The 27,493-nt window shown below is 34.0% G+C and overlaps 1 protein-coding gene across 1 annotated transcript; it reads right to left on the bottom strand.

The window, feature by feature from the left end:
- Positions 1 to 5,839: 5,839 nt before the first annotated feature.
- On the bottom strand, positions 5,840 to 22,010 carry LOC123534830 (uncharacterized). The gene is made up of 6 exons (XM_053518866.1): positions 21,934 to 22,010; positions 20,238 to 20,436; positions 10,440 to 10,582; positions 8,298 to 8,433; positions 6,414 to 6,585; positions 5,840 to 5,993 (listed from the first exon to the last, which is right to left on the bottom strand). Exons 1-6 carry the CDS (start codon positions 21,953 to 21,955, stop codon positions 5,976 to 5,978), a joined length of 690 nt encoding a protein of 229 aa, XP_053374841.1. The 5' UTR covers positions 21,956 to 22,010; the 3' UTR covers positions 5,840 to 5,975.
- Between the last annotated feature and the right edge of the window lie 5,483 nt (positions 22,011 to 27,493).

Here is a 27,493-nt window from a genome sequence, read left to right on the forward strand (position 1 = left end):
AAAAACAACAGGCACATAAGCATTACACGCTACAAAATACTATAACGCCCTTGAATTTGAAAGAAACATTGTTGTCCTTTTTTAAATATCCAGTTACCTTTCCATATACCCGAAAATAGTGGTAAAAATGAATCCCTGATCATTCATTTTGAATTGTCGTCAATTTTAATTTTCCATTGACAGTATTTGGCAACAACGCTTAGTACTTTTGCAAAGACATTGAACTTAGAAGTGGTACAGTATGTAAGCCCATACCTCCCATATATCAACCAACAACTTTTACTATCCTAGCCTTTGTAGATATTGCTATTTAAATATTGTGTTTTTCATGGGAAATTGCCGATTTCCTATGGGTAACGGTCATGGGAAAATGGCCTTTCCATGGAAACGGGAATTCGTAGGGAAATGTTATAGGAAATGTTTTCCTAGAGAAAGGATTCCCATAGGAAAGACGTCCTGTAGGGTTGTTTTTCCTTGGAAAAAATAGTCCACTGAAAGTTTTATAATTTAAACATTAGAACAACATAAAAATGTTGAATGCCGATTTTTAGCAGCCCGTCCGCTTAGCCGGAAAGAGAGAGCGCAGATCTACGGATCGCAGGGTCGTGAGATCGATCCTCGAGCGAGGCGTAATATATATAATGTGTACTCCGTTACGATTTGAGTAAAGACATTGTGTCAGATATTATTTGTCTTCCACATCTGATTCATACATGTGGAATAGTTGGAAATTAGACTTGCGGAGAACAGGTTTGCACTGGTACAGAATCCAAGAAAACTGGTTAGGTTAACTGCATGCCGTTACCCAACTGAAATACTGTTGAAGAAGCCGTTAAATCCAAAAACAAGTAGGAGAAGATAGACATGCTGCCATATGATATAATAATTGTGTGCACTATGCTAACGCTTCATACTGATGCACTGACGAAATTAGTAACGTCACTATCTATGTAAAAATGATGACACTGTCGATCTGGAAAATAACATCGTCCACAAAGCCGGACAAGTAATATTTTAATGACAGTAATTCATTACTACTAATTAACTTATATCCGTTGACTGTCTGCTGTGCTAATGGGTCCAGGAATTCTTCTCTTATAATTCTGTCTTTTGCAATAGAATCAGCAAGGCAGCAGAAGTGTCTAGCTGTTCGTTTACAGGACTTAATAAAGTCTTTGCTAGTGGGCGTAAGGGGTGTTGAACTTTCCACTACTTCTGATAAATAGATTCAACCAAACCTAGTCTTTTATTATTTTGCTTGGTGTCAGTCTATGTTTTCAAATTATCTTCACATAGATTCTTTTATAAGATTCTTAATTATTATCTCGCACCAACTGCCTAAGGTTTTTCTAGGTGTCTGGTAATTTTCACGAATAGTGTAATGAATTAATTTGATTTATCGTAATGTCTTTGGCCAATATAACAATATTTACCTGAACCCAAATACTAACCTAAAACTGTACATATATTTTTAGTTGGTGATTTAGATATAGGTGCAGCTAAGGAACTTATCAACTTAGAAATACGTGCAATGTTGTACCTAATACAATATTTCAACTGATAAATAAATTGATTACCGGACGATTACGAAGCCCCATTAGGATTGGCTTAACGTCAGATGCTAGAACACAGGCAAGGCGCCTAGTTATCAGACAGCTGGACATTTCCTAATATAATATAACATTTGAGTCTGTATCTCTGTCCTTATATTTCCTCATCCCCATCCACCACGTGTCTAATATGTCTGGATCCTAGCCTTGTTTGTGTTAATAACCTTGTTATTATTGTAATTTTGGTAATTATATGATTATGAAGTGTTGAATTTGTTTGTCTATCTGTACTAACTTATTAATATTAAGTAAATATGTTTTCTTTCCGGTTTATATTGTGTGTTAATTTTTTCAAAGGTTGCATACTTGAAATAAAGTGTACCGTACTTTCAGTATATTTATGTTCATACATACGCAAGTGTGCACAAAAATAACGCAGTCATGCTTATAATAGTACAATGAATATAGGTTATAAACAACAAAATAAATAGTATAAAGAAACACAAATAAAGAAATAAATAAAGCACAATACAACACTTCTTGTTATATTCTGGGCATAAACTATTGAGGTATGTTATACAGAATTTAAAAATTATATATCTATTAACGTTTCTTGGCAATGATGTAGAATTCTGTTTTTATGGCTGAATTCTTGAATGTAGATTTTCCTGGTAAACTTTTATCTTTACGTTTTTTGTCAGATTTATGAGAGCTCTTTCAACACTAAAGTAACTCTTTTTATAACTTTATTTAATCAAACAAACAGTTTGCAACATTATAAAGTTTTAAGTGCTCTTCTGTGCACTTAATACACAATTTAAGACGCTGAATCAACAATCTAAAACACTTTCGGTTGATTTCAAGAGATACACTATAAAGGCACCAAACCTATGACTTTCCTAGCCCTGACAAAAAGTCTGTAATATATAAAAAATATTTTTGACACTTGCAAAGTTCTTGCTACTTTTGATGACAGCAGTAATAAATTCTCTGAAGAAACAATTGTACTGTCTTCAATTTGAAGAACACCAACAATATATGGGAAAAATATTAAAACATGAAACCATTTTTAAGGCGAACATGTTTATCTTCTGTGCACTTAAGCCAGTTGATCATTTGTCAGTATAGCTTCCTCTGTTGTGTTATTAACGTCTCCGTCGGCAAATACAATGGCGATGCTTTATTTATTTATTTATTTGGGTTTTACGGCGCACCAACACAGTATAGGTTATATGGCGCCAAACAGGAAACAATGGCGATGAAAAATGGTTATACAAGTACATTGTAGTTAGGAGATGGCGGTAGGGGTGGGCGAATATTCCTCACCCTAGGTGTCTGTACAGGCAAGTGTTTTAGAAAATATTTTCTTTGTTTTTCAGCAGGCTTTACAACTTTCTAGTTATTGATTTCCCAAGAGAACATTGCAACGCGACGCCTTTCAGTTAGAAAAAATTCACATATTATATTTGCTTCACTTATTGAGCGTGTGTTGCATAAAATTTACTAGCCACCTGGAAGTTCTAGTTGCCGAAGCTTGCGTTCTGCGGATTTATTAATGTGCTCCAAAGTTCCGTCACCCGTAATGGAATGGTTACAAAGCCTCATTATCCGAAATGCGATGGCAAAAACGTTTTGAGAATATATGTAATATATTTTTTAGCTTTCAAAACGGGGTTGCCTTCGTTGTTAAGCAGAATGTATACCATATTTCAGAAATTTCTTTAAGAAAAGTGAAATTATGATTAAATACAAATCAGAACGATGAACGATCTTCTGAGCAATTGATCCATTTTTATCTTTTTAAATTTTGTCTACACTTTGTTTGATTGTTGCAGATTGTGGACAACCACCACCATCATGTATTCCAGTACTCTTCTTGCATGTGACATCTCAATATATTCTTAAATATCAAAAACGTCTTTATAAAATTGACTCTGCGCGTAAAATCAAGTTTATTTCTTTGATGTAAGCCTTAAAGTTAGTCACATACACCTAACGTTTTCACGCCATAATTTCATAAAGCGTAATGCCTTAGGGTATCTGAAACAGCTGTGTCAGCTAGTCGGACCGAAGAAATTACACCGAATTTGGCATTAGTGTCTTTGTATACTTGGCAAATATGACATGAGAACCACGTCCAAAGTTTCAAATCAGTAGAGCCAGTAAGTCCAACACATGTCCTTGTTTTATTATTAGCTGTATTTTCAATGTTGAAGTATCGTGCGGTTATAGCGCGAGATATGTATTAAAAGAAGATCTTTGAAAAAGAATTAAAACAACAAGTTGAGGTAGTTCTGCGCATTCGGATAAAATATTTACATTAACGTGTTTGAAAAATTTTGGTCTACCATAAGATTGCACAAGGGGAGTCTATTAGACTAGCACTTAGACTGTGATATATTTTTCCAAATCTTTATTTCTAAAATTGTGAATGTAGCAAGTCTAAATCCTATGTCCAGTATCATAATTATATTACAAGCACTTCTCTGCGAAAATCTCTAAAATGGACTTGCAGACTTAATCAAACCGAGTATGCTTTTACATTGCTTAGTTGCATTCTATGTTTCAAACGGATCATCAAACACATTTTATTGCATTTATCCCTATCACATAAAATGAGAGAAAACTTACAAAAGGTTGAAATTTTGTGACACATATTTTGTCATCAGCCTAGTGTCTAGTTTAGCAATCTATGGGAAAATTACAATTTTCATATATTTTCGTTAATAGAATTTGTCTACATTTTCATAAAACTTCTCACAGTCGTAAATTAACATATGACCTATAATACGGTGAAACGGGGTAGATTCGTATGCTCTTATACGAAATATTTGCCAAGGATTAAAGAGATCCAAGCCTTTCGGCCTGACTTTCAGACCTTTACTTTTTGAAATTATTAAACATGTAAGACATTTCGATATCATAATTAAACTTAAGAAAAGGTAGGGACGTCGCTTTTCAAATACAATTAGTCATCTGTTGGGAACAGTTTCATAAAATTATTTACTTTGCCGCACGCCGAATCTACAGTTTCCGGATAAATGACGTTACCTCCGGATTATCAAACGCACAGAACTACATTAAACAGATAAAAGCAGCCGGTATCCCCTCCTTATTTTCTTGGTTAATCTGCTTAAAAACAAGTGTTACCTTATAAATCGATACACTCTGTATCATTGTTATTAACATTTCCGAACTTTTGTATGTATTTTAAGTGAGTAACTTATGAAAAAATACCGATTCCACAGGACTAGTTGTCTTTTCCACAATTTGGATCCTGCTGTTAACCCTCATTTCAAGCTATAGAACTGACATATGCACTTTAATGTTCACCCTGAGATAAGAATTCAGTTACAAGAGAAGATCCTAAGTCAACTTTTTCCTGTTTTTTGTTTTTATCACAAGACTCGAGTATTGCTGGCGTCCAACAAAATCAGTAAACATTTGATAATGAAAGTCGCATGAGAACTGTGAGAAATAAAACGGAAATTGTAAAACATCAAGACTTCATTCAACAAGCACAGCCAACATGAAAAAAGAACGCAGCCTCCCCAAAGCGCATTATAGATAATCACTACTGTTATTATAGCATTTAAAGCTGATAACATCCTTTTCACATGGTTTAGGTATGTTATTATACTAAATGTTGGTCGTAGCATTTAGAATACATTTTATTATACAATATAAGGAAACGGACAAAACATTTACCCTTAGTGAAGTATACTTAATTCTATTAATGGCAGTAATTATGGTATTTGACAGTTGTGGAATTTAGAATTATTTTACAAAAATATATAATTATAAATAAGCATGACAAAAATGTCAGTAGCTGTTAATAGCTCACTGGAATAAAGAATTTTTACGTTTTCTAGTTTAAAAAGGGTATTAACTTAAAGTTCGCCTCTTACTATCGCTAACCCTCCTTTAATGGACGAGGAAGTCTCCAGGTGACCCCAGTGATTTTTCAATGCTGACACATATGATAGAGGGAGGTTATGTACAGTATTTTTGTATTTTTAAGTACATGCATCCAAACACTTCTAAAGGTTTTGTCTCATCTATTCTGATTACAGGATTACACCGGGGGGTTTTAGTACAATAGGATTTCTTTATTGCCCTGCGAAAATGCAGTTAGAGAATATGAAACTGTAAAAATAATAACAAGGACATTTATCTTTTTTGCGTTTACATGAAGGCAGAACTGGAGATTTTGCTTAAAATGCTTGAGTTTGTACTGTAGATAAACAGGTATGACATCAACATAAGCATGGAAATAATAGACAATGACGTTATGATGCACAATTTTACTACATTAAATAGTATGATAGATATATTCTACAAAATATTCCGCAATGTGATGTGACGTGTATCGACTGCCAAAAATGAGGTGTATGGTGCTATTTCAGTAGAAAATGCTGATAATTCTTACTTGCATCTCATCACCTGAAATATAATTGTAGACAAAGGTAAACACTTTAAATGTTGGCACTTTATCATTCAGCTTTGTAAAATGTTTTATCATTTTAGTAAGATCATTGCACTACTAACCGATTCATATTAATATTAGTATCTTAATATTTATTTGTATGAATTGCGTTTTGACCCGGTAAGATATTGGTATATACAGGTAATAACAATATCCTCCAACTTCTAAATATTTAAGGCAATGTGACCAACACACCTCAAGACAATAAATGAATACGTTTTGCCATCGAAGGGGGCAAGCATCGTAATAGGTTTAATTTAGGTTTACCATCAAACAATATAAATTATTTGCACTAATCAAGGATAAAAACATATTAATAAATGAGTTTAGGAATGTTTTAAAGATCTGCGCTCACCACTGATTCATGATTCACTTACTTTCAATTGTTCAACTTCATCTTCGCTGATTTGAACTGCAACACCGTATGAAGCGGAAAATTCTAGCCAGCCTGTAAGTAAGATATCCTGCCACGAAGATCCACATTGTATCACATAATCCACATGGCTAAACAGTTCACCAATTACACATTTGAAAATGCCTGAGAAAGCTCTATAAGATAAAAATATAACATTTTTAGGTAATAAACTCTTGAGACTACATCTTCTTTAATAAGTGATAAATTGAATTTATTTCGAAACAATTATAGATAACTGTTAAATTTGCATTTTGTAAATAAATATTGGCCAATTGGCGATAAAAAGAAATGTCGTAAATCAAGATACGGATGCCATCCAGACACGTTCAATTGATGTTCTTTTTACAGCTACTAGTTATGTAATGACTATACGCAGTAAACAAGGTTCAGAAATGTTGATCTTAACTGATATTTGCCCAGAATCTGATAGATTTGAAGATAAACTCGTGTTTTTTCGATATGCGGGAATAGATTTTACAGATATCGGCAATTTGACGTTTTTCTTGCACTACAGCGCTATTTTTTGACGTATACCCAACTGGGCGAGCTAGTGGGTGCAACTCAAATAGACCCCCGAATTGAACAGAAATACCTTTAATTACCCGATTGTACCCATTCTTATTTTTGCACGGTCAAACATGAAGAAAATATAGACGGACACGACTCTATAAATAAACAGAACAATAAGAAACATCGCTTAGAAGTAAATGCAAATACTTTCATCAGTTTATCTCTTTTAGCTTACATGGCTATTCAAGCCAAATATGTAGAATTGTCTAATTTGGAATAATTTGTATTTCAAATAAATTATTTCTTCTTAGTAGTAGGATGGAAATCGCTGATTAGATACATATGTGAAGAATGTAATTTGAGTTATCTGGTGGGGACAAATGCTGCATTTGCAAAATATATCAGCTGCGCCATGACAAAACCAACATAGTGCATTTGCGACCAGTATGGATCCAGAGGAGACTGCGCATCCGCGCAGTTTAGTCAGGATCCTTGCTGTTTGCTTTCAAAGCCTGCTGCAACTAGAGAAACCGCTAGCGAACAGCATGGATCTTGACCAGACTGCGAGCATCATAGGCTGGTCTGGATCCATGCTGTTTGCAAACATACTATGTTGGTTTTCTCATGGCGCGGCTCATATAGAGATTATTCAAAACACCTACCAACGAGTGAACATTAGACAGATTAATGCTCATGTGTGTACGCAAGAGTAATTCGAGTTTACACTTAAAACAAGATAAAAGGTAAGGGTAGATTTCAAAGCACCCAAAACACAGCTGCCATAGAGCCTTTGCAAAGTAGGAAACACATTTTCTCATGGAATGGTATTAATCAAAATTTACGCAGTTCACCTCGACACTGTCACGCACAATGCACAACGAAACAAAGCATTTCAAGGCGTCACAATGTTTATATTAGGAAAATGTTTCAAAAGAATCACCTGACAGATATGATTTATTTTACATTTGATATCACTTGGTCATGCATTCTAATGGTTTTAGACGTATTTTTTATATTCGTTTCTTTCGTTTATAAAAAAAATCTATAGTCACTTACTTCTAACTCATATTAATTAATCTTGTGTTTCAGTTAGTACCGTACAAATTAAAAGTATGTTTGATTTTCACTGTCTTAACAGCGTCAAGATACATAATTATCAATACATGTTACCTACACAGAAAAAGTGCCAATACTGTATGAAACAATTACACTTTGATAAATTTTATGTAACACAGATTCACAACTAGAATCTTCACCACCCTCCGTGATACATGTATGAAAATGAAATTGTTAAGGTTTTTTTTTCAAAAAGAAATAGGAAATATAAAACACGTACTCTCTGTATATCTCGGAAACATCCGTCAGAGATGTTGCATTTGTATTAGCCTTCGGATCTCCGCCTACACACGCGTAGAAAGAATTTTTAAATACTTGTTCACAAGACTTGTTGTAGCTGTACTGGTTCTGTAATACTAAACAAAGTCAGCTTGTTATCATAGATTTTATGAAGAAAAACGTGACTCTGTACTCATATTTTGTTTTTTGCAGTTCATAATTGGAAAATGACAACCGGAGGAAATTCAGATATATTGCCGAATGTTGGGTATTCTTTCATTTTTTAAAAGATGTCACTAGATGTTTGCAACTCATAGTACTAGAAATGACTATAAATTATGTGTACATGAGACAAATAACTCAAAGGCGTTACACAATACGTTTATATCTGTGTATGAAACTAGCTATCTATACATATAACTAAAATTTGACAATGTGATTTTCGAACTAAGATGTCAATGCCTTATTCCTAAATGTTCATATTTGTGACGAGCTCGTCAGCTTTCAAACGATACAGTGACGAATGTGACGACAGAAAGTCTTAACAGGATTATAGCATTACTGTGACATTTACAAATTCCTATCTTCTGATCACTTATTAGGCGTTTATCTAACTTATTTTTTCTCGACAATTATCACTGTTGTTCGACTTCTGAGATCCATTTAAGCCGGTGCTTTGGAGGCATGATGATTGTAGTATATTTTATTACATCTCATCAACAGACTACGTCAAACTGAAACTTTTCTCTCTATAATTTTGCTTGATTACATTTTATGCGTCCAAATGATCTTTTTATATCTTCATCAGATATGTCCTTTCTGCATCATTTTGTGTCGATTCGCCGTAAAACCCAACTCACTCAATCCTGTTTGCATCAGCACAACATATTACTGGCATAGGTATCACATTAATCGAAATAGTTATAAGAACTGTATTTTATTTCAGCTTTGATCCGGTTTCGAGCCATAGGTCACAAAGTAATAAAAATTTTAAAAAGATCATTTGGAAGCTTAGAGCGTAGCCATAAAAAACAATAGCAAACGCGGAGATTAACGGTACTTATATATAGCTGTTGTGATAGTTTATGAAATCTCTTAAAAGGTCCTTTGTAAGTATGGAATACAAGCAAGCAATATAAAAGCAGTCTTGGATTGATTGAGTCTGTTCATGAGATGTAAGGGAAAGTGCATGCCCTCTCACGAATCCACTAGCACTCGCCGAAATCTATTACATAGGTATTGCTAGACTCCATGATCTCAAACAGCCCGAAAATGTTACGACACCAAATCCAAAGGCCACTTTGTAGCACAATTTGCATTTGGTCACATATAAACAACGTTTAATACATTGTTTAGTTTTCAGACATGTCTTCTACAAAACAAATGTTTTGTTAATATTACGCAGCCGACACAATATATATGACTGCATACATTTAAATAAACATATAATAGGCATATTATGGCTGAGTTTATTATTTTCTAATTTTGCCTTTTGGCACATCCTGTGATATGTAGGCTCCATAACCTCAGATCCCCTTTCTAAATTACAATTTGTTTAGTTTTGTTCATTGTTTTCTTGTTTAGGGCAAACCCATCATTTTAACTTGGAATTCTTGGAATTACTCGAAGGTGTATCATTGAAGGTGCCATGTGCACCGCCATGTGAAAACATCTGCGGATGTCTCTTAATTGTTTGTTTGTACTTGTAGCATGTGTAAATGTTGAGTTCTGCTAAACCTGAGGCCGGAGGGTGTGGACGGTAGCATGCATTTCTACCAGCGTCTATGAACAGGCTCATTCAAACCAAGTCTGCAGCATTTTCGTTTATAGCGTATTGAGCGGCCTGCGAAGTTTCCACTTTTTTCTTTCTTGTTATATTTGCCTGTGACTAAAGAGATCAGCACATTTTAAGCTGATTCTAAGGCATTTTTGTATTTAGTGTGTCAAGGGTTTAACTACCACGACTTATCTTTGAAACTTTGCTGTTTTAATAAATGTACAGATGGATTGTCTTTAATTCCTTACGATGACTTTCGTTTCCTTATGCCGAGTCTAGGTTTTATTCTGCGTTATCCGGATAAATGGCTTTCCGGTTCATTAGACGTGCGAAACTACCTCAAACACGAAAAAGCTCTAAACTTACCTGTCTTCAGCCAGTCTGATGGTTGGTCACCGTCGCAAAAAAGCGCCCATCTTTCACTGAGTAATTCCTTTAACTTTGTTTTTTCATCCTCACAGACTCGTTTAGCAGTGCAATTAGCACATTTCATGTAAGATTCATAGTTACTGCAAAATTAGATATGGAAATATAGCTTTAATTATAAGAAGATTTGTTACAAGGAATGGGTTATTCAAACATTGTAGGCTATCACTGAAAATGTTGTTTGAATTGATATTCTAATCATAAATAAGCTGCATCAAAATTAAAAATGTAGCAATTTCATTGATATTTGACTTATTACTGCAGATATCTAAGATTTGGCTATTAAGCTAGTATAGAGAATAAAACTGGTATCACATATTTTTGACTTTTAATATATGTAAAATGTTGTTATATTCATCATTTCATTTTATTGTTTTGAAAGTGTTTAAGATGATTTGCTCTTTTCGAAATTTAGGAGTACTCCGCGAACTCAATAACACAAAAGGACGCTATTTTTGATAAGTTAAATAAATCCTAGGAGTCTGTTATTGTTGTCAACAATATACAAGAGTAACTTTGATAGCCAAACTTTTAACCTAAAAACATTTTATAACTGTTAACAATACTTTGAAAATGATTTTCTGTGGGGGCCTCGCATTTAGGATTATATCCAGACAAAAAGATACAGCAATTTATATTCGCCTTCTTTGAGCGCATTCATGAGTGGAGAAAAATGGTGTTTTCGGACTGATACTTCTTTCAAGTTAGTTTCTGGTATAGTTTTGGTAAGCTCATAATAAAGACTATAAATACTTTTTCACAAATATTGTTGTGCGTTTTAGACTTTGGGCTTATCTTGGGCTTTAACTAAAAGACAAAAGAAATTTCAATACAGTTCCTTCAAAACTTATTCTGTATTGAATTTTCTATTGTATTAATTTACCTGCTGCATGGTGCATGTCCATATCGGTGGACTCTGCGAAATCTGCTATATCGGCGGTTTCTTTGTGACGATACCGGCTATTCTTTGCTATAAAATAATACAGGTTGGTAGGGGAGGCGAAAATTCCAGCTGCCATCCATGATCATAGGTATGCTGCTCCAAAATAAGTAGAGCACGGAACATTAGAATGTTTTTACTATGTATTGTAGTGTTTACTATTTAATTATCAGCTATCTTGCTCGCAAACTCGATGAAATTACTTGATGGTGTACTGACATGGAACACTAGCCCGACCTTTTCCACAGTCTTTAACGACTTTTTGCTTTGATACCATACATAGCAAGCGCAGTATTTGTATTCATTTTTCAATATTCTTCCAAAAAATACGGACAAACAGGCCGAAATGTAAATGGAATATTCAAAACCCCTTACTTTCGGTTTTGTCGAGGCACCGGCGGTCTCTCTGCGCACCAATTTTTGATGCACAGACAGGCTCTCTATAGCCATATTAGCCTGCCTGTGCGTAATGCAGAGAGCCTGCCTGTGTATCAAAAACTGATGTGCATAGAGACCGCCGGTGCTCCGACAAAACCGAAAGTAAGGGTTTTGAGAAATTCCATTGACATTTCGGCCTATTTGTCAGTATTTTTGGAAGAATATTGAAAAATGAATACAAATAGTGCTCTTGATATATATATGATATCAAAGCAAAAAGTCGTTAAAGACTGTGGAAAAGGTCGGGCTAGTGTTCCATGTTAGTACACCATCAACTAATTTCATCGAGTTTGCGAGCAAAAAAGCTGAAATTTGAAATGTGAGCACTACAATACATAGTAAAGGCATTCTAATGTTCCGTGCCCTGCTTATTTTTGAGCAGCATACTTATGATCATGAAAGGCAGCTCGATTTTTCGTCTCCTCTACCGACCTGGACTTTGTTTTTAGCAAATAATCGCAAATGCCGACGCAAAGAAACTGCCGATATAGAAGATTTTGCAAAGAGTCCGCCGATATGGATATGCACTGTGTGCTGAGAATTTTGATAAAGACTATAATCGGTGAAATCCCAAAATCAATAGAAAACTGTCAATGCAGGAAATGTTCGTTTTGCTTTGGATACTGTTTTATGGTCATTTTTTAGAATAATTCATAGTTTTGGAGATACTAGTATGGAGATGAAGCAATTTACTAAATATATATATCTAGTAAATCAGTACCATGTGCTATCATAACACACTGAAAAAGATCTGAAAATTCTAATTTGTAGTGTTAAACACTATAAACAACATAAAATATTATAAAATGATATGAATAATGGTGCCATGTTCGAGCCGTTTTTAGTTTTGCTAGTAAAACATGATAATAATATTGCTTCTCTCTAGGTGGTGAAGTACGTGTAGATCCGAAATTTAACAATCACAAAATACAAACAAAATTGTAGCTAAGATTCCTCGTGTGTTTAGTCCTGGAAAAAAAGCGAAATTCAAAGAGCCCCGAACAGGACACCGTAGGGGAATGCAATTTAGTCCTTTTTCAGTCTAATGTTATTTCATGTATAAGAATACTTCTTAAACGACTATACAGATATATGTCATTTCGTCGGAATTTAGAAATTCCAAGTTAAGGTAAATTCGAGTAAAAAGGTAATATTCAATATGAAACCGTGAATTCTAAGCAGAATGTATGTATAAAAAGCTTGAAGAAATGACCACGCAACTAATTAACTAGAAATTAAATGATATTGTTAAATAAAGCTGTACAAACTCAAACAGTTCTGATTTATTTACGGTCCTCTGATAAAGAAAATACAAAATTTCGGCACATGTAATTTTGATTAAAAAAGCGCATTCAAGTGTGATTTTCCATCAGGTACATTTCACCTTCTATTCAGAGCAAATGTTGTTGTTTTTTTTGTTGTTGTTGTGTGTGTGTGTGTGTGTGGTGTGTTTGTAAACGCTGCCAACTGGGTAATTTCGTATGAATACACACCAACGTACTGGGGATACGCCTCAAACCGGGGAAATCCCCGGTTCATTTTAACAATACCACGTTATTCCTGACCTTCAAATTAGTCATATCTCGAAATTTGAGCTGATTCTGAGCGATAGAAATTTATTCCCCGGTACGCCGGTTCTGGTCATACACATATCTCACACACAATCAGAATTTTACAACGGTGTGTATCTTTCGCCATTTACTGCAGTTCCCCAGTTTACCTGTATACAACTCGTAGTACATACACACAAAGGTTTAAAAAAAAATTCATTAATTTAACATAATATTTCCGTCGTTATAAGCTTATTAGTGAAAAGATTATGTTGACTAATTCATCAATTACCAATTAAATATCTTTTTACGTTTAACAAGAGAGTATTACAAATGTATAGATTTATGTTACCGCATATCTTTTCCGGCTTATTGTGTTATGCGCTTTTATTTCTAAGTTAATGACTTGATTTGACAATACTTATGTTAAACTGAGAATATTATAATATTATATATATTTGAAAAAATAAATGTAGTATTACCTCCAAAGATGTTCATATATTCAGCTCATAATGCAATTACCTATGTAATTTCAACAGTTATTAATACAGCAAAGCAAGAGAATTTTGATACAGTTTCGTTATTTAAAAAAAAAAAAGAACAACATTTGTACATTAATTTATTGATATTATTTACTACACATCAAAGAAATGCATATGAGGATCTGACTCCAGTACGTTTAAAATACTGATTAAGAACACGTGAAAATAATAAAACCTATATCATACAGTAGCTAACTCATGCAATTATCTTAACACAGGATTTTCATGCTCTTTCGCGCTGATTTTGTTCAGAAATCGCAATGTGTTGAAATCTATGATGTAAAAATGTCTCAAATGTTAAAAAAGATACTAATACTTCTCAAAAACCTGTGTTGCATTTGAAACAGCATTTGTTATGTCATTACCTCCTACGATGTTTATACATGTATAAGCAGCTGTCAACTTGTTACGCAATTATCTACGTATGTTGAAGAGTAGTGAAAACTAAAAAGCCGAAATAGTTTAATACAGTTTTATTTCATTAAGTATTTGTTAAATTTAGAGACCACATTAATCATAACATGAGTACATTATCTGATTGGTTTTATCCACTACACATCAAAGAAAATGACACAAGGATCTGACTCCAATACATTAGTAAAACTGTTTAAACACTTGGAAATATTAAAGCCTAGATCATAGCTAACTCGTGCATTTACCTTAACACGGGAATTTCATGCTATTTTTGCGCGATGTTTGTTTAGCGATCGCCAAGTCTAGAAATTCATGACAGAAAAGTGTTTCAACAAAGCATAGGCTATAAAGTGTGTTGTCCGAAATAATTGTACGACAGTTCAAAAAAAATGATAATGCTGCGGCTGCACGGGTTTAGGATCATTTGGCAAAAAATATAGAAACCGTGAGACATCAATTAAACGCAAGGGAATCACAGCAGAACAATTCTCATGCAAAAAAAAAAAAAAAAAAAAAAAAACATAAATAAATAAATGAAATAAAATTTGATGTTCACATAACGAACAGATATATCCTACAGAAAAGTTGTCCCCAGATTCTGCAACCTGAAGCACACTATTTTAAAACTTATATCATGAGTTTGCTATATTTTAATAAGCGTTTTATCTTTATAAACTGTCGCCTTTACCATTATAAAAGTTATTAAATTGTTACACAAAAAAAAAACAACATTGACGTGTAAAGTTTGAAAGCTCAAAGTCTCAGTGCGTTACTGACATACCAAGGGTAATTTTTACAATGCATATGCTCATTAACCAAAAGGAGTTTTTTCTGTCACTGACATTCCTATCATTCTACAATAAGTATGACATACAATTATATATGCGCATGATATTTTCTTCAGCTTCCTTCAACTTCAGGCCCGTAGAAGTTCAGTTTGATCAAAACAACGTTTTAAGAAATTTTGTTTGTTGGACGGGGTGGGAACGACCTCACTCACCTGCTTATCAGTTTTGTTCATTCAGTGATATATCACACCGTGCGTTTATTGCGGTAGCATTTTACGTGGTATTTTGGGGAAATAAAGAACGAAAATTTTTGATGATTGAACTGACAGTACTGATGAAATAGAAACAATCACAGTATTCTACAGATGAGTTCCCGAGGTATTAGAAAATACAATATGTAACGCATCGTATAAATTCACAACTTATTATACATGTACTAATCGTTTGATTGAAACTTGAAAACAGAGAAATTTTATTGCGATTGAAGGATTTTATTGAATATAAAGCTTTTAAATACATAACGATATCATTCGTTATTACATATATGGTTATTTCATACTTCACTCATGTAACTGACCGACACAAAATAAGACATTTCCCTATTCGGTGACACATTAATGAAGTATTTATTATAAATGCAAGTATATTTATCTTTAGTTTTGACAGTGCCATACGTATGATTTACTGGTATTAATAGCATTGAGGGAAACACAAATATATAATAATCATAAAAATACTTACGATATAAATGTTTTGATTAAAACATTAATATCATGAATTTAAAATATTGTCCTATTTTATTGAACTGTCAAATGCTTATTGATTAAATGGGCGGTGCATAGAATATTTCAACCTTCGGTTGATTTTCGGTACATTCCATTTTGTATACGGAAAGTAACCAGCAATTAAATACTTTATTTTAAGTAGTGTATACGTATATACGCAAGACACGATAGCTCTGTGGTCATCGTCAATAGCTTGAAACCTTGAGTTTCTAAGATCATTACCGTTCAGTATCTGTGTTTGTTTTTTGTTTTTCCACAAATTTCAACAAACAGTCTGTACATGTACATTTTTATCCAGTATTTCCTTCATTGTATTTTCACACTGAGTATTTTCTTTTTCATTTTTATCTCTTTTATCAATTTCTCATTTATATATATTTTATGTATTTTTTTTTTCACAGCTATACAAATTTCATCAATATGAATTACAACTAGCTTAATTTATCATTCAGTTTCATTCGCGGTGTCGGTACTGCTGTCAGCGAAGTCATATAAATAGAGGATATTACATGAGTGCCTTTTCATATTGAATTTATTAAACGAGTTGAATAAAATGATAAAATGCGAGGCTCTGCCGAGCATTTTATCAATTTTATTCAACGAGTTTAATAAATTCAATCTGGAAAGTCACAAATGTAATATTCTTTTTATCACATGTTATCCTTTCCTGTCGAAACATCAACAAATCTACTTTCTTTTACTATATAAACAAGTCAATTTGACCAACGTCTCCTATACTGTAAATGACGTCGACGTCAAAGCTTTATTACACTAGTGTATTATCATTTTTATTTAATGGCTTTATTACACTCCCGCAACGTCAAACATGTGATAAATCATATTAATAACTGAAAATGAAAAATAAAAAATGTGCTCGCTAATGGTCACGAAACAGAGATTTCCCGCATTCGAGCCAAATGCTGTAACCACTGAGCCACAGATACGATCGATGAGAATGTGTTTCACTTACAATACTAATAATGATATTTAGACACTTTACCAAAATTTCTTTCCGTAAAACATACGGATAGCACCGAAGTTGGGCCGAATATTAAAATATCGATGCACAGAGCGTGTAATGTAGGCATATGTGACAGGTTAAAACAGTAGCACAATGCCTATGACTGATTTCATTTTAATCTTCCTTGATCAGAACGATTTTTACACGAGCATTCCGTTTCTGCATGTACTTTGTTTTGAAAGAGTACTGATAAACTTTGTGGTGAATTCAGCTGTTGCTTCAGTTTTCATTCTCCTACCTTTACTTTTATACATTTTCGTGATCGAAACTCCAGATAGTTTTGTTTGCAATTAAATCATGTTCAGTCTCTAAAGGAAAAATCGTCACAAAATTGGGAAAAAGACTTTCCGAGTGTGGGATTCGAACACACGACCTTCACAAATTTTTGTAAGATTAACTATGTAAAGTCAACGTTTACTGAAGCTTGGTTTTCTAAAAAAAGAAAAGATAAAAACAAAACCTTTATATGGGAAAATAGTTTGGAAACAAAATAACTATGACTGGAAATGCTGTAAACTTTGTTTAAGTCTTTCTTTTTAATATTGATTGCTATTTTCCCGGGCAAGAAATAACAATTTTCATGCAAAAGTCTGGGACTGCGAGTCCTTGCGGAGTTTGAATTAAGATTCCCCGATATTTATTTCCTGTTTCCGCATATCGAACCTAAAATTTTACTTTGCATTTAAATAAGCGCAAAATTCTTTTTTCTAAGAAAATCAAGTTTTCGTTAACCTGTTATCGGAGAGAAAAGCGCAAATAAAAAAAATGTCATTCTTCCTGATTTAGAGTCATGTGTTTGCCTCAGTTCTATCTTATTCAAATTAATTACCTATTACTATTATTTTCGTCTCGAGCATTGAGGTGATATCCTACACTGTGAACGTCATTTTTGTAATGCCTTATCGTTTCGAAATTTATCATTATTAAATAGCAAACGGTACTATAGTTTAAATCATGATAATTTAAACAATGTATATATAATAATACACAGTTTAAATGTAGGAATACAACAACTGAAAATTTTTAAATATACTGAATATTTCGCCGATTGGGAGATTATCCAAATAAGTTGTTTGTGTTTTTGTTGTATGCCTGATTTCGTTAATCCGAATGGTTTTTAAAGGTACCACACTTATATGTTTGACTGTTAATTCTGTCTTTTGACCGAGTGGAATTGAAGGAAAAATAGATAGTCTGCTTAGCACAGATTCAATGGCGGATCCAGGGATTGGGGCATTTTTTTGTTTGCATGAGCTCCTATAAAGCTTTTTATTTTACGTTAATAAACTTTAGTAACCCCTCCCCATAAAAATCCTCAGAAATCGGGCGCTTACAAATTCCATTCTGAGATACTTAAGCAAGAATAAGTCTGACGAGTCACTAAAACATGGACTTTACGTAGCATGTTATTTGGGTTGATTTTATCATAAAACCTGTCCTTTTTCAATACCAAAAAAGCACCTCAGAACGCCAAGAATGCACCAGATGGATCTATTGTTTTTAAAATGTTCCGGTGGGGTGGGGAGAGGGAGATGGTGACATGCCTCTGGACCATCCTAGTTGTTCTACTACAAATATGTTGCACCCCTTACACCAAATCCTGTATCCACCCTGAGATTTGTGAATGCCTAATTTTTTAGTTAAAACATAAAGAAGGAACTAAAACATACAATATTACTTATTCTTGCAAACAAGACGGGGATTTCCGATATCTTTACCGGTGTTGGAAAAGTCCATCTTACACCCAGGGGTGGTGTAAGAATACTCTCGTGCTGTAAATGACGTATAAGAACTACTTATATGTAAAAGATTTGTGTAGTAATTATATTCTGTTTAAACAACGAAATGAAAATTCAATACCTTGACAGTTCCTATTGGTTCCTGATAGTATATTTCTCGATTCAAATCACTTTATTTTATCAAAATTCATAACGTTACGCTGCAACTGGTAAAACAAAACCGGAACTAAACATTGTTGTTTGTTTTGAAACTTCATGACGTCTTTCCTGTTTACATACGTTGGTTTCCCGCGCTATGTTTAAATACATTGCCATAAGAAATAGATCTAGTTCTAAAAAAGAAAGCTGTTCAATTGATTTTATTTTTATTTTTATTATTATTTCTTGAAACTGGTATGCAAGAAAAAGATTCTACCACTAGTTTTAGGTGCAGATGGAAATATCCTGCTCTCGAGTGTCTATTAAGGCGGTAACCGCCTAAACAGTTACCCTCGAGGCCGGATATTCCTATTTGCACCTACAACCAGTGAAAAAATCTTATAATATCGAAGTTCAAAAGTTGCTGTAGGCAATGGAAAGTGATTGTGCTTTATTATGTCTCTGCATCATGAGTCTGGTTTGTTCTATGTCTTGTCATAAACAGTTATTTTAATGTTAACATTTGACATAGACAATTTTTGATTGAATGTCGAATGATTGCTACATGTATCTACATACAGAATATAGAACTTTCTCTATTTTCTGACCGCCTCTGTTTTCGGGTGGTTAGACTCGCTGACTTAAAATCACTCGTAAGTACTCACTGATTAAGGGGCATGGGTTCAATCCTTGCTACCGACCAGGTCTCTTTATGTAAGAAAGATGACAGTTTGAGTACTAGTACTTGATCTTTCTAGGAACGATTGTTGGGTAAACTGCCCACCTGACATAACTGAAATAGTGTTTAAAATGGCGTAAAACCCATCAAATCAAATTAAGTCCCTCGGTTGTCTTTTCTCATATATATGATATGTAACAGGAGCTTCCGCATTCACCATTTTAATACACACGTACCCGGTTAGTTATACACTTGTACCTCATTTAGTCTATACACTAACTCCCCGTTTTGTTGAAACACACAATTCCACATTTCGTCTATACACAAACACCCGGTTTGTTACACATTCACCTCAGTTGGTTTAAACACAAAATTCCCCGCTCTGAATGTGAAAAATATCATTGCTTAATTATTGAAGATAGCTTTAATCTAAAGCCTCGGATAATTTTAAGATCATAAGAATAAGAGTTGATAGAAATATGATAACTGTAGCTACAGTAATAAAGAAGTTCCCAGTTGGTAGGTTTATAGCTTACATCCCCGATTGGTTGCGTTTACATGTATGCGTGTGTGTGTGTGTGTGTGTGTGTGTGTGTGTTTCATATCCAAGAAACGTAACTGTAATACATATAAATAAGATAATTGTAAAATTTGAAAGAGTTATCTTATCTCTTGAAAAACATTGTAATTATTGAAAAGAAAACCTGCAAGTCGTGGATAGTTGCTCGAGAAACTCAGCAGGTCTGATTTCCCCATCACGACCTAATTCTCTGAATATGTCCTCAACATACGACGCTTTTCTGCAAGATTTCGAATACTCACTGGAAATCTTATTAAAATCACAACCTATTTGTTTCCCTGTGCTTCTCATAACCTGGACTGATCCAATGATCATCAATGAAACTGAAACAAAAAACTCATGGATGAGAAATAGTATACGCTTATTTAATTGTCTACCGGTCTATAATCAAAACAATTTACCCGATGCATGAAAGTGCATCACATATACTTTTTTCTCAGGGTTTGTATTTTATTATACAAATAAAGTTTATTGTCTTTATTGGGTTTAACGTCCCACCGACTCAATTATAGGTCATATGGTGACTTTCCAGCTTTCTATGGTGGGGAAGTCCCAGGTGCCCTTCCGTGCATTGCATAATCACGAGCGGGCACCTGGGTAGAACCACTGACCTTCTGAAAGCAAGCTAGATGAATTCCTAGCATGAAGAATTCAGCGCCCCGAGGGAGGCTCGTACTCACAAGGGGAAAATGAATTGAAGTGAGCGGCCATTAACAATGAACATACTACACATTCAACCACTTATGGTCAATGATAACGCACAAATTTCACTTTGAACCGCTTCGGGTCTATAAAAAAGCACACACTACACATTAAACAACTTCAGGTCCATCAGCATTTTGGAAGTATTAGCATGTGCGATAACACCAGAAAAAACATCCTTGATACAATATTTGATAGAGATACCAGGGTTGTTCGGGAAGTCGGTGGAATTATCTAATAATCATTTACATAATGGGCAGATCTGTCCTTGTATTGGGCACACTAAAGTGTAACATGTTTTTAGACGAAACGCTAAGAAGATTATTTTGGTCCGCAAATATAATACATAATTATAACCTCAGCAACACACCATAGAGTACTCGGCTCAGATCAGAAAATATGTAACTTTGCACGATATGTCATTAATAATATTTCAATTAAAACATAGCGACGGAAATGTGATTGATGTTGATGTATACATGGGTTTCAAATATTTGATCTGGAAACAAATTATAAAGAAGTATTGAAGATTAATGTATGCAAACTCATCATGTGAAGTTTGCCAGGGTTTGTTGATAATTTCTTGACAATATTTTGAATGCTGATTTCACTGATCCTAAATCAAGCAAAATACCTCTAAATATCATTTTTCCTGATGAAAAGCGAAACGTTTATACATTGTTAACAAAATCTGTAACAATTGTTGTTGCTGAAACTTTCCATTATATCGTCTCAACATGTTAACAATTCTTCGATGACTTGAAGACATCTCACGTCATAGATTTGCTGCTCTCAAAAGATCATACTTGTTTCTATTCTGCACTGCGTATTCTAATGAACATCTTGATATCCAGTAATAACAATTTTATGTATAATCACATTTTTTGCCCAGTCAAGTTTCAATGACTCGCACTGCCATCAGGATGATAGGTTACTATGACAATGACGTTTTTCATATTTGGATTGTTGATGTTAGTTGTTGTAAGACACTATTCGATGATTAACATAATTTTCTCAATATCTTGAGAGTTTCATATATTTTTTTTTCACGCATTTACCAAAAAAACCCGTGTAAAAAGATAATCAACTCTAAAATAAAATTTGATTTCCGTACTTACCTAGTACACGTATGCCAAACATTTTATAAAGATAGAAAACTTCTGTATCGCACGTGTGCTTCTTATATTCCTCAGTGTCAAACTGGTAACTGAAAAAAAATGTTTCTACATTTCTAGATTATTCTACTAATTTGTCAATTAGCAATAATTATGTGACATTTATCTTTATTATTCTCGTTTGTCTATTTTCCTAGGATAGTTCATGAGAGCTTGTGTTAGAAAGGACAATATTGCTTTTATCTAAATAAAAGTGTGTTTTATTTGTTGTTGTTTTTTGTCAAAAGTTAAATTCTTAAATACTTGTCTATCAACTAGCAATTAAAGGCAGTTTGAATTGCCAGCAGATTTGGCCTAGACACTCTATTTGAATGGCTATAAAATATAACTGAGTTGAGCTCCATAATTTAACATCAAGAAAAAGAATTTTTTACATGAGTAACTGTGTCTTATTCTGTAAGTATTTTTATCATATGCCCGTCACTCTAACGGTTAATATTGGCTCTGAAAGTAAATAGATATTTTTTAAAGTTCTGTGAAGACTGAATGGGCAAGTAACGTTATAGCTGACATATGTATAATAACATTTGAATAAAAGAATAACAGGCACATACATTTAACTAAGTTTCACAAGTTACAAAACGCTCTAACGCCCTTGAATTTTGAATGAAACATTTAGCTCCTTTTTCTGAATGTTTAATTACCTAATATATATATAACTGAAGTACTGAATATTTGCTTACGGCGAAACGTGAAAAAATATTGTCGAAATAAACAGAATTGTACAATATGAGCATGTTTGCAAAATTAGACCCAGTTATATTACTGTTCGCACATCTATCGTAGAAAAATTCTAAATCATACTGCACATTGAATTAATAAACGTATCTACGTCAAAAAGTATAGAAATGAAATAATAGCATTTTGCTGTTGCAGTTTTAGAAAAGTTGCTTTAGCAGAAAATGCAAAAAAAAAAAAACTTAAGCTTTGAAATGTCTGTAATATATACCACCATACGACTGACCAATTGCTTTTTAGAAGACATTTCGTACATTCGTATTATTCCTGTATTTCCAAAGCGAGCCAGATGGGATGTCTTGATTTATAAAATGGTAGTTAATTTTCTGTTATTAAAACATAATATTTTCGACACTTGTGAGAGGTGTTGCACATTTCCTTACCTCTCATGAACAGACTCAGTCAAACCAAGTCTGCTATTATTCTTCTTGGTTGCATTCTTTGCTTCTGTAGGATTTTTTTACAGATTTTATTGGCTATCATAACAGTAATCTTAAAGTGCCGTGCGGCGGCTGTAAAAAGTCTTCCCGTACATGGATTCAGTGTTGATATATTTTCTGGTCCTTTGGGATCATGGGGTCCATTCAACATATGTGTATTAGAGTTCTGCTTAAGCTGGTACTACGGGGCGTGAGAGGTGTTGTACATTTCATAACCTCTCAATAACAGATTCAGTCAAACCGAATCTGCTATTATTGCTATTATCCTTTTGGTTGCATATTTTGCTTCCATAGGATCTTTTTACAGATTTTATTAAAAGGAAAGACACAGAGATATTTTATTTTCATTCTGTTTCTAAGTGTTTTAAATCGCTAAACGCAGTTGAAGAATGTCCAAAATTAAAAATTAAAATGCTGTGCACACTTTAATATTTCATCAAAATGAAAGTCTTTAGTTTCGTTTGCAAACGTAAGAAATTGTGAATTTGACTTATTTTAAATATCTATTTGTGCCGCATTTCCTTTACTTATGTAAAAACATATAGATCTACCTTTCCCATCTTGAACTTGCAAAAGTATCATGGTTTACATCTTGAACTTGGTAAGCTACTAATCGTAATTTGTAAGCCATTTCAAAAGATTAAACTGCTGATAAAACTTATATCAAACAAAAATAGATGGTTTTTGAGTAGAACACACGAGTTCTACTAACATATGAAATATTCTAGAACTCATCATTACGATTATATAATTTACAATAAATAGTTACAAAATTGCATTGGACAGATTCTTGTAACCCAGGGCAATAACAGCAAGCGGGAACAATAACTGGTTATTTTACTCTGCGTCGTCGCAGAGAACGTCCTAACGTCGATATTAGAGAGTTTGAGATTATAACCTTCGCTTTCCCCTTCAACGTGTCTTGCGAAGTTAACGTATGAAGTTGCCAGACTTTAGAGTTGGGTACAAGTCTTTCCTAGGAGTGATGGTTAGGTGAACTGACCGCCTGATATAACTGAAATAATGTTGAACACGGGCGTAAAACTGAACACTGAAACTGACCCATATTAAACAAGCACTTCTTTTATATAATTGTTCTCAATTGGACCTGGAATCTAAAAAATGACGCCATTTCCTAGTTTCGTTTTGGCACGATTAATCAATGTATAATGTAGGCTTATAGAATTAACAGAACACCAAACGACTATTAACGAAGATTAACAGAGTAACCGTTCTTGACGATTTATTCGTATTCACTTATTTTCGTTCTTTCGTCCTCATTTTTTTGTTGAATTTTCTCTTTTCGTGAATTTCGTCAATTTTTCTTTGATAAAAAATTTGGATGTGGCCGGTCAAAGTCGTATGCGGCGGGGCCTGAAAATTAAACATTTTTTTTCCCTAAACAATCTTTAAACGCCAATGACATGTCTTACATTGTTATTAGCCCAACCTAGCCTGTATCGGTACTCGGATTACGCTCTCGTGCCAAGTCATGTTTAATCGTGCTCATAACAGCTTAAAGCAACCCGTTGCCGTTTTATTAGTGTACTCACAAAAAATAATATTGTTTTTAATGACCGTTGTTTTCCTTTCTATATGGTGTACCTTTGCGCAATCACACAACTGAGAATGGACACAATTAGAAACGTTTGTTTATTGCCAGGTGTTTCGTGCGAGCGCAAATATCAATCTTTTTGCTTAATTCATTCAAAACGAAAAGAAAATGTATTTAATTTGTGGAAGTTACAATGCATATATTCAATAAAATGTGAACATAAAAAATGTTGTAATCTATTGACAATCGACAATATGAACATCTGTATTGTTGTAATCCATGGACAATCGACAATGTGAACATCAATAATGTTGTAATCCATGGACAATCGACATTTTCCTTCGACCACATATTCTCCATTATTCGATTTCAGTTTTATGTTTTTTATGAAAATAAAAATAGTGGAAAACCACAGATCGCCCAACACGAAATAAACGAAAATGTTGTAGGCAGAACTCAACATTAACACATGTAAATTCAGACACATCCGCAGATATAGTTCATTTGATATTTATTGAGAAACCAAGAAAACTCTTATCGAATGTACTGAGCACGATTAAATGCCATTTTCAGTAACAGTCTTTTGATTAAAAATATTGCAGTGCTTTCAGCTGCTTTAAATATAGTATATTCTTACTGTATTTACGTAATGGGTAGTGTCTTAAACCCAGCGTAAAATACGGTGTCTCCGACGAAGCAGGCTTATTCTATATTTGCTTAGATACTGTGCAGTTTTTGTTCTTATTTTAAAAAAATTAAGGATAACAGTTATATTTTATTGACTCTCTTCATAAAACGCCAATTAGAGATACCCAATGAGCATCTTCTTCGAAAAATATTTTATCTTTAGATTACCATGAAAGAGATCTACTTCAAATGTATAAATTCCTCATCAATTGTATTTAGCTTTACTAGATATATAAATTAAATTTGAAATAAAGCTACATTCATAGTAAAATGTCATGTAGCAATAGTTGATTGTTAAAAATAGCCATTTTAGTGGTAGACTAAGTACACATTTATACTGTGTAAATCTATACATGTGTACTATTTTAAACCTAACGCATAGTATTGTCCGTAGGTATTGACCTGGCACTCATTAATCCTCGCCAGTATTTCGGGCGTTTTCGTTATTTTACGCGATATTTGTATTCTGTAAATATCTACATTAATTAAAATAGCAGACGTACGGCACGGTGGTGTAGTGGTAAGCCCTCTCCGACATCTAGGCGCGGTACCATTGGTTCGAACTCAATTCAGACATTTTTGCTTTGTAATTCAGTGTATTGTAATTTTATTACTTTTATACTTAGATTATTATATGAATATATATTTTTTCTCGTGTACTGAAAACAGTTTCCTCAATTGCCCGTTGAATGAACGAACACTTGCCCGGTCCTGGAGATTTTAGACGACATTTTGTAGAACGGTTTACTGACATGTACGTACAAGAATGTTTAATAGTGGAGTATTTCGTTCAATAAATAACAATAAACGGACGATAAATCATGATAAGTGTTAACGGTTTCTCTTATTGCAATAGGTTTTGAAATCGAATAGCATGGATCCTGACAAGACTGCGCGGATGCGCAGGCTGGTCTCGATCAATGCTGATCACAAACGCACTCTGTTTGTTTTCTTATGGCGCGGCTCATATTACATTTGCTTCACTAATAGAGCGTATTTTTGCATAATCATTTTACAGGACATCTGGAATTTCTAGTTGCCGAAGCTTGCGTTTTAGGGATTAATTAAAGTGCTTCCAAGTTTTGTACAGTTAATCGCTACGCTTTCCTATTTGACTAATAAAGTGTAAGACTCCATGATGCTTTTCTCCTAAATCCTACATACAACGGATGGAGGGAGTTGACTTTTGTCTTGCAGCTTTCTTAGTCCTGCCCTTAAAAGTTAGGCATTTAGTGCTCTGACTTCAGACAAATTGTTGGGTACATTGGTGTAGTTATATCTTAGATTCTTAATGTCTAATCAATTATTTTTGCGCTTATGTTAGAGCCTTTCTCAGCGGGGATTTTATTTACATTGTGTTGTCTAACTGGTTGACAATAGGGTAAGTGCGAGGTTGGCATACCCTTAACGCGTTTAAACCCCCAGTTTCCTTTATATAGGCTACCGACCGTTCCAAGACGGTGTCCCTATTTTCAACTGGTTTTCTGTCTGTCTTGTATTTTCTGTTTCGTATGTTTTCTTGTTTGTTGTAAGGGTTTTTCCTCCTCACTTCCCCTATTGCCCCCTTCTTTCCACTTGCATTTGCGCTACTTTTTGCATCCCCTCCCCCTTTACTTTGGGTTAGTTTTCATGGCTCCTCTTTACTTTGGCTGCCGGAATCCTAAGGCGGTACACGATTGTTTTTTTCCTGCTTACATGTGAGCGTTTGTGTGCTTGTAAGTCTGAAACGGTGTCCTACTGTTTTCTTGTATCTTACTTGTTTGTTTTTCTGTTATTTAGTTGGGTGTGGTTGTGTGTTTATCTTTGGAACATGAGTGTCTGCGCTATTGTGGTTTACGTTGTAGTGTGACTGTTATTGAGGAACATAGCATTCCTTTTGTATATTCATCCTTGTTCTACTTTCCCCTTAAAATTCCTCTCCCCCCCCCCCCCCCCCCGTCCCCCAACAACACCCCATCCCCCTTTTTTCCACTTACCACTTTCTACCCCTCTATCTATATTTGGCATAAATTAATATGTACTTGTTAGATGTTTGAAGCAACCCGTCTGTAATATTTTACCATTACAGCTTCTTTTTGTTGTA

Source organism: Mercenaria mercenaria, chromosome 12, assembly GCF_021730395.1.
Source record: "Mercenaria mercenaria strain notata chromosome 12, MADL_Memer_1, whole genome shotgun sequence".
Taxonomy (NCBI): Eukaryota; Metazoa; Mollusca; class Bivalvia; order Venerida; family Veneridae; genus Mercenaria; species Mercenaria mercenaria.

Bases quoted from the DNA above. Each gene is read 5' to 3' on its own strand.
- LOC123534830 (XM_053518866.1), bottom strand. From the start codon at position 21,955: ATGTTTGGCATACGTGTACTAG. The intron at 20,437-21,933 runs GTAAGTACGGAA...TTTTTGTTTCAG, and splicing joins GTTTGGCATACGTGTACTAG to TTTCATTGATGATCATTGGA. The intron at 6,586-8,297 runs GTACGTGTTTTA...TTTATCTTATAG, and splicing joins GTTTCCGAGATATACAGAGA to AGCTTTCTCAGGCATTTTCA.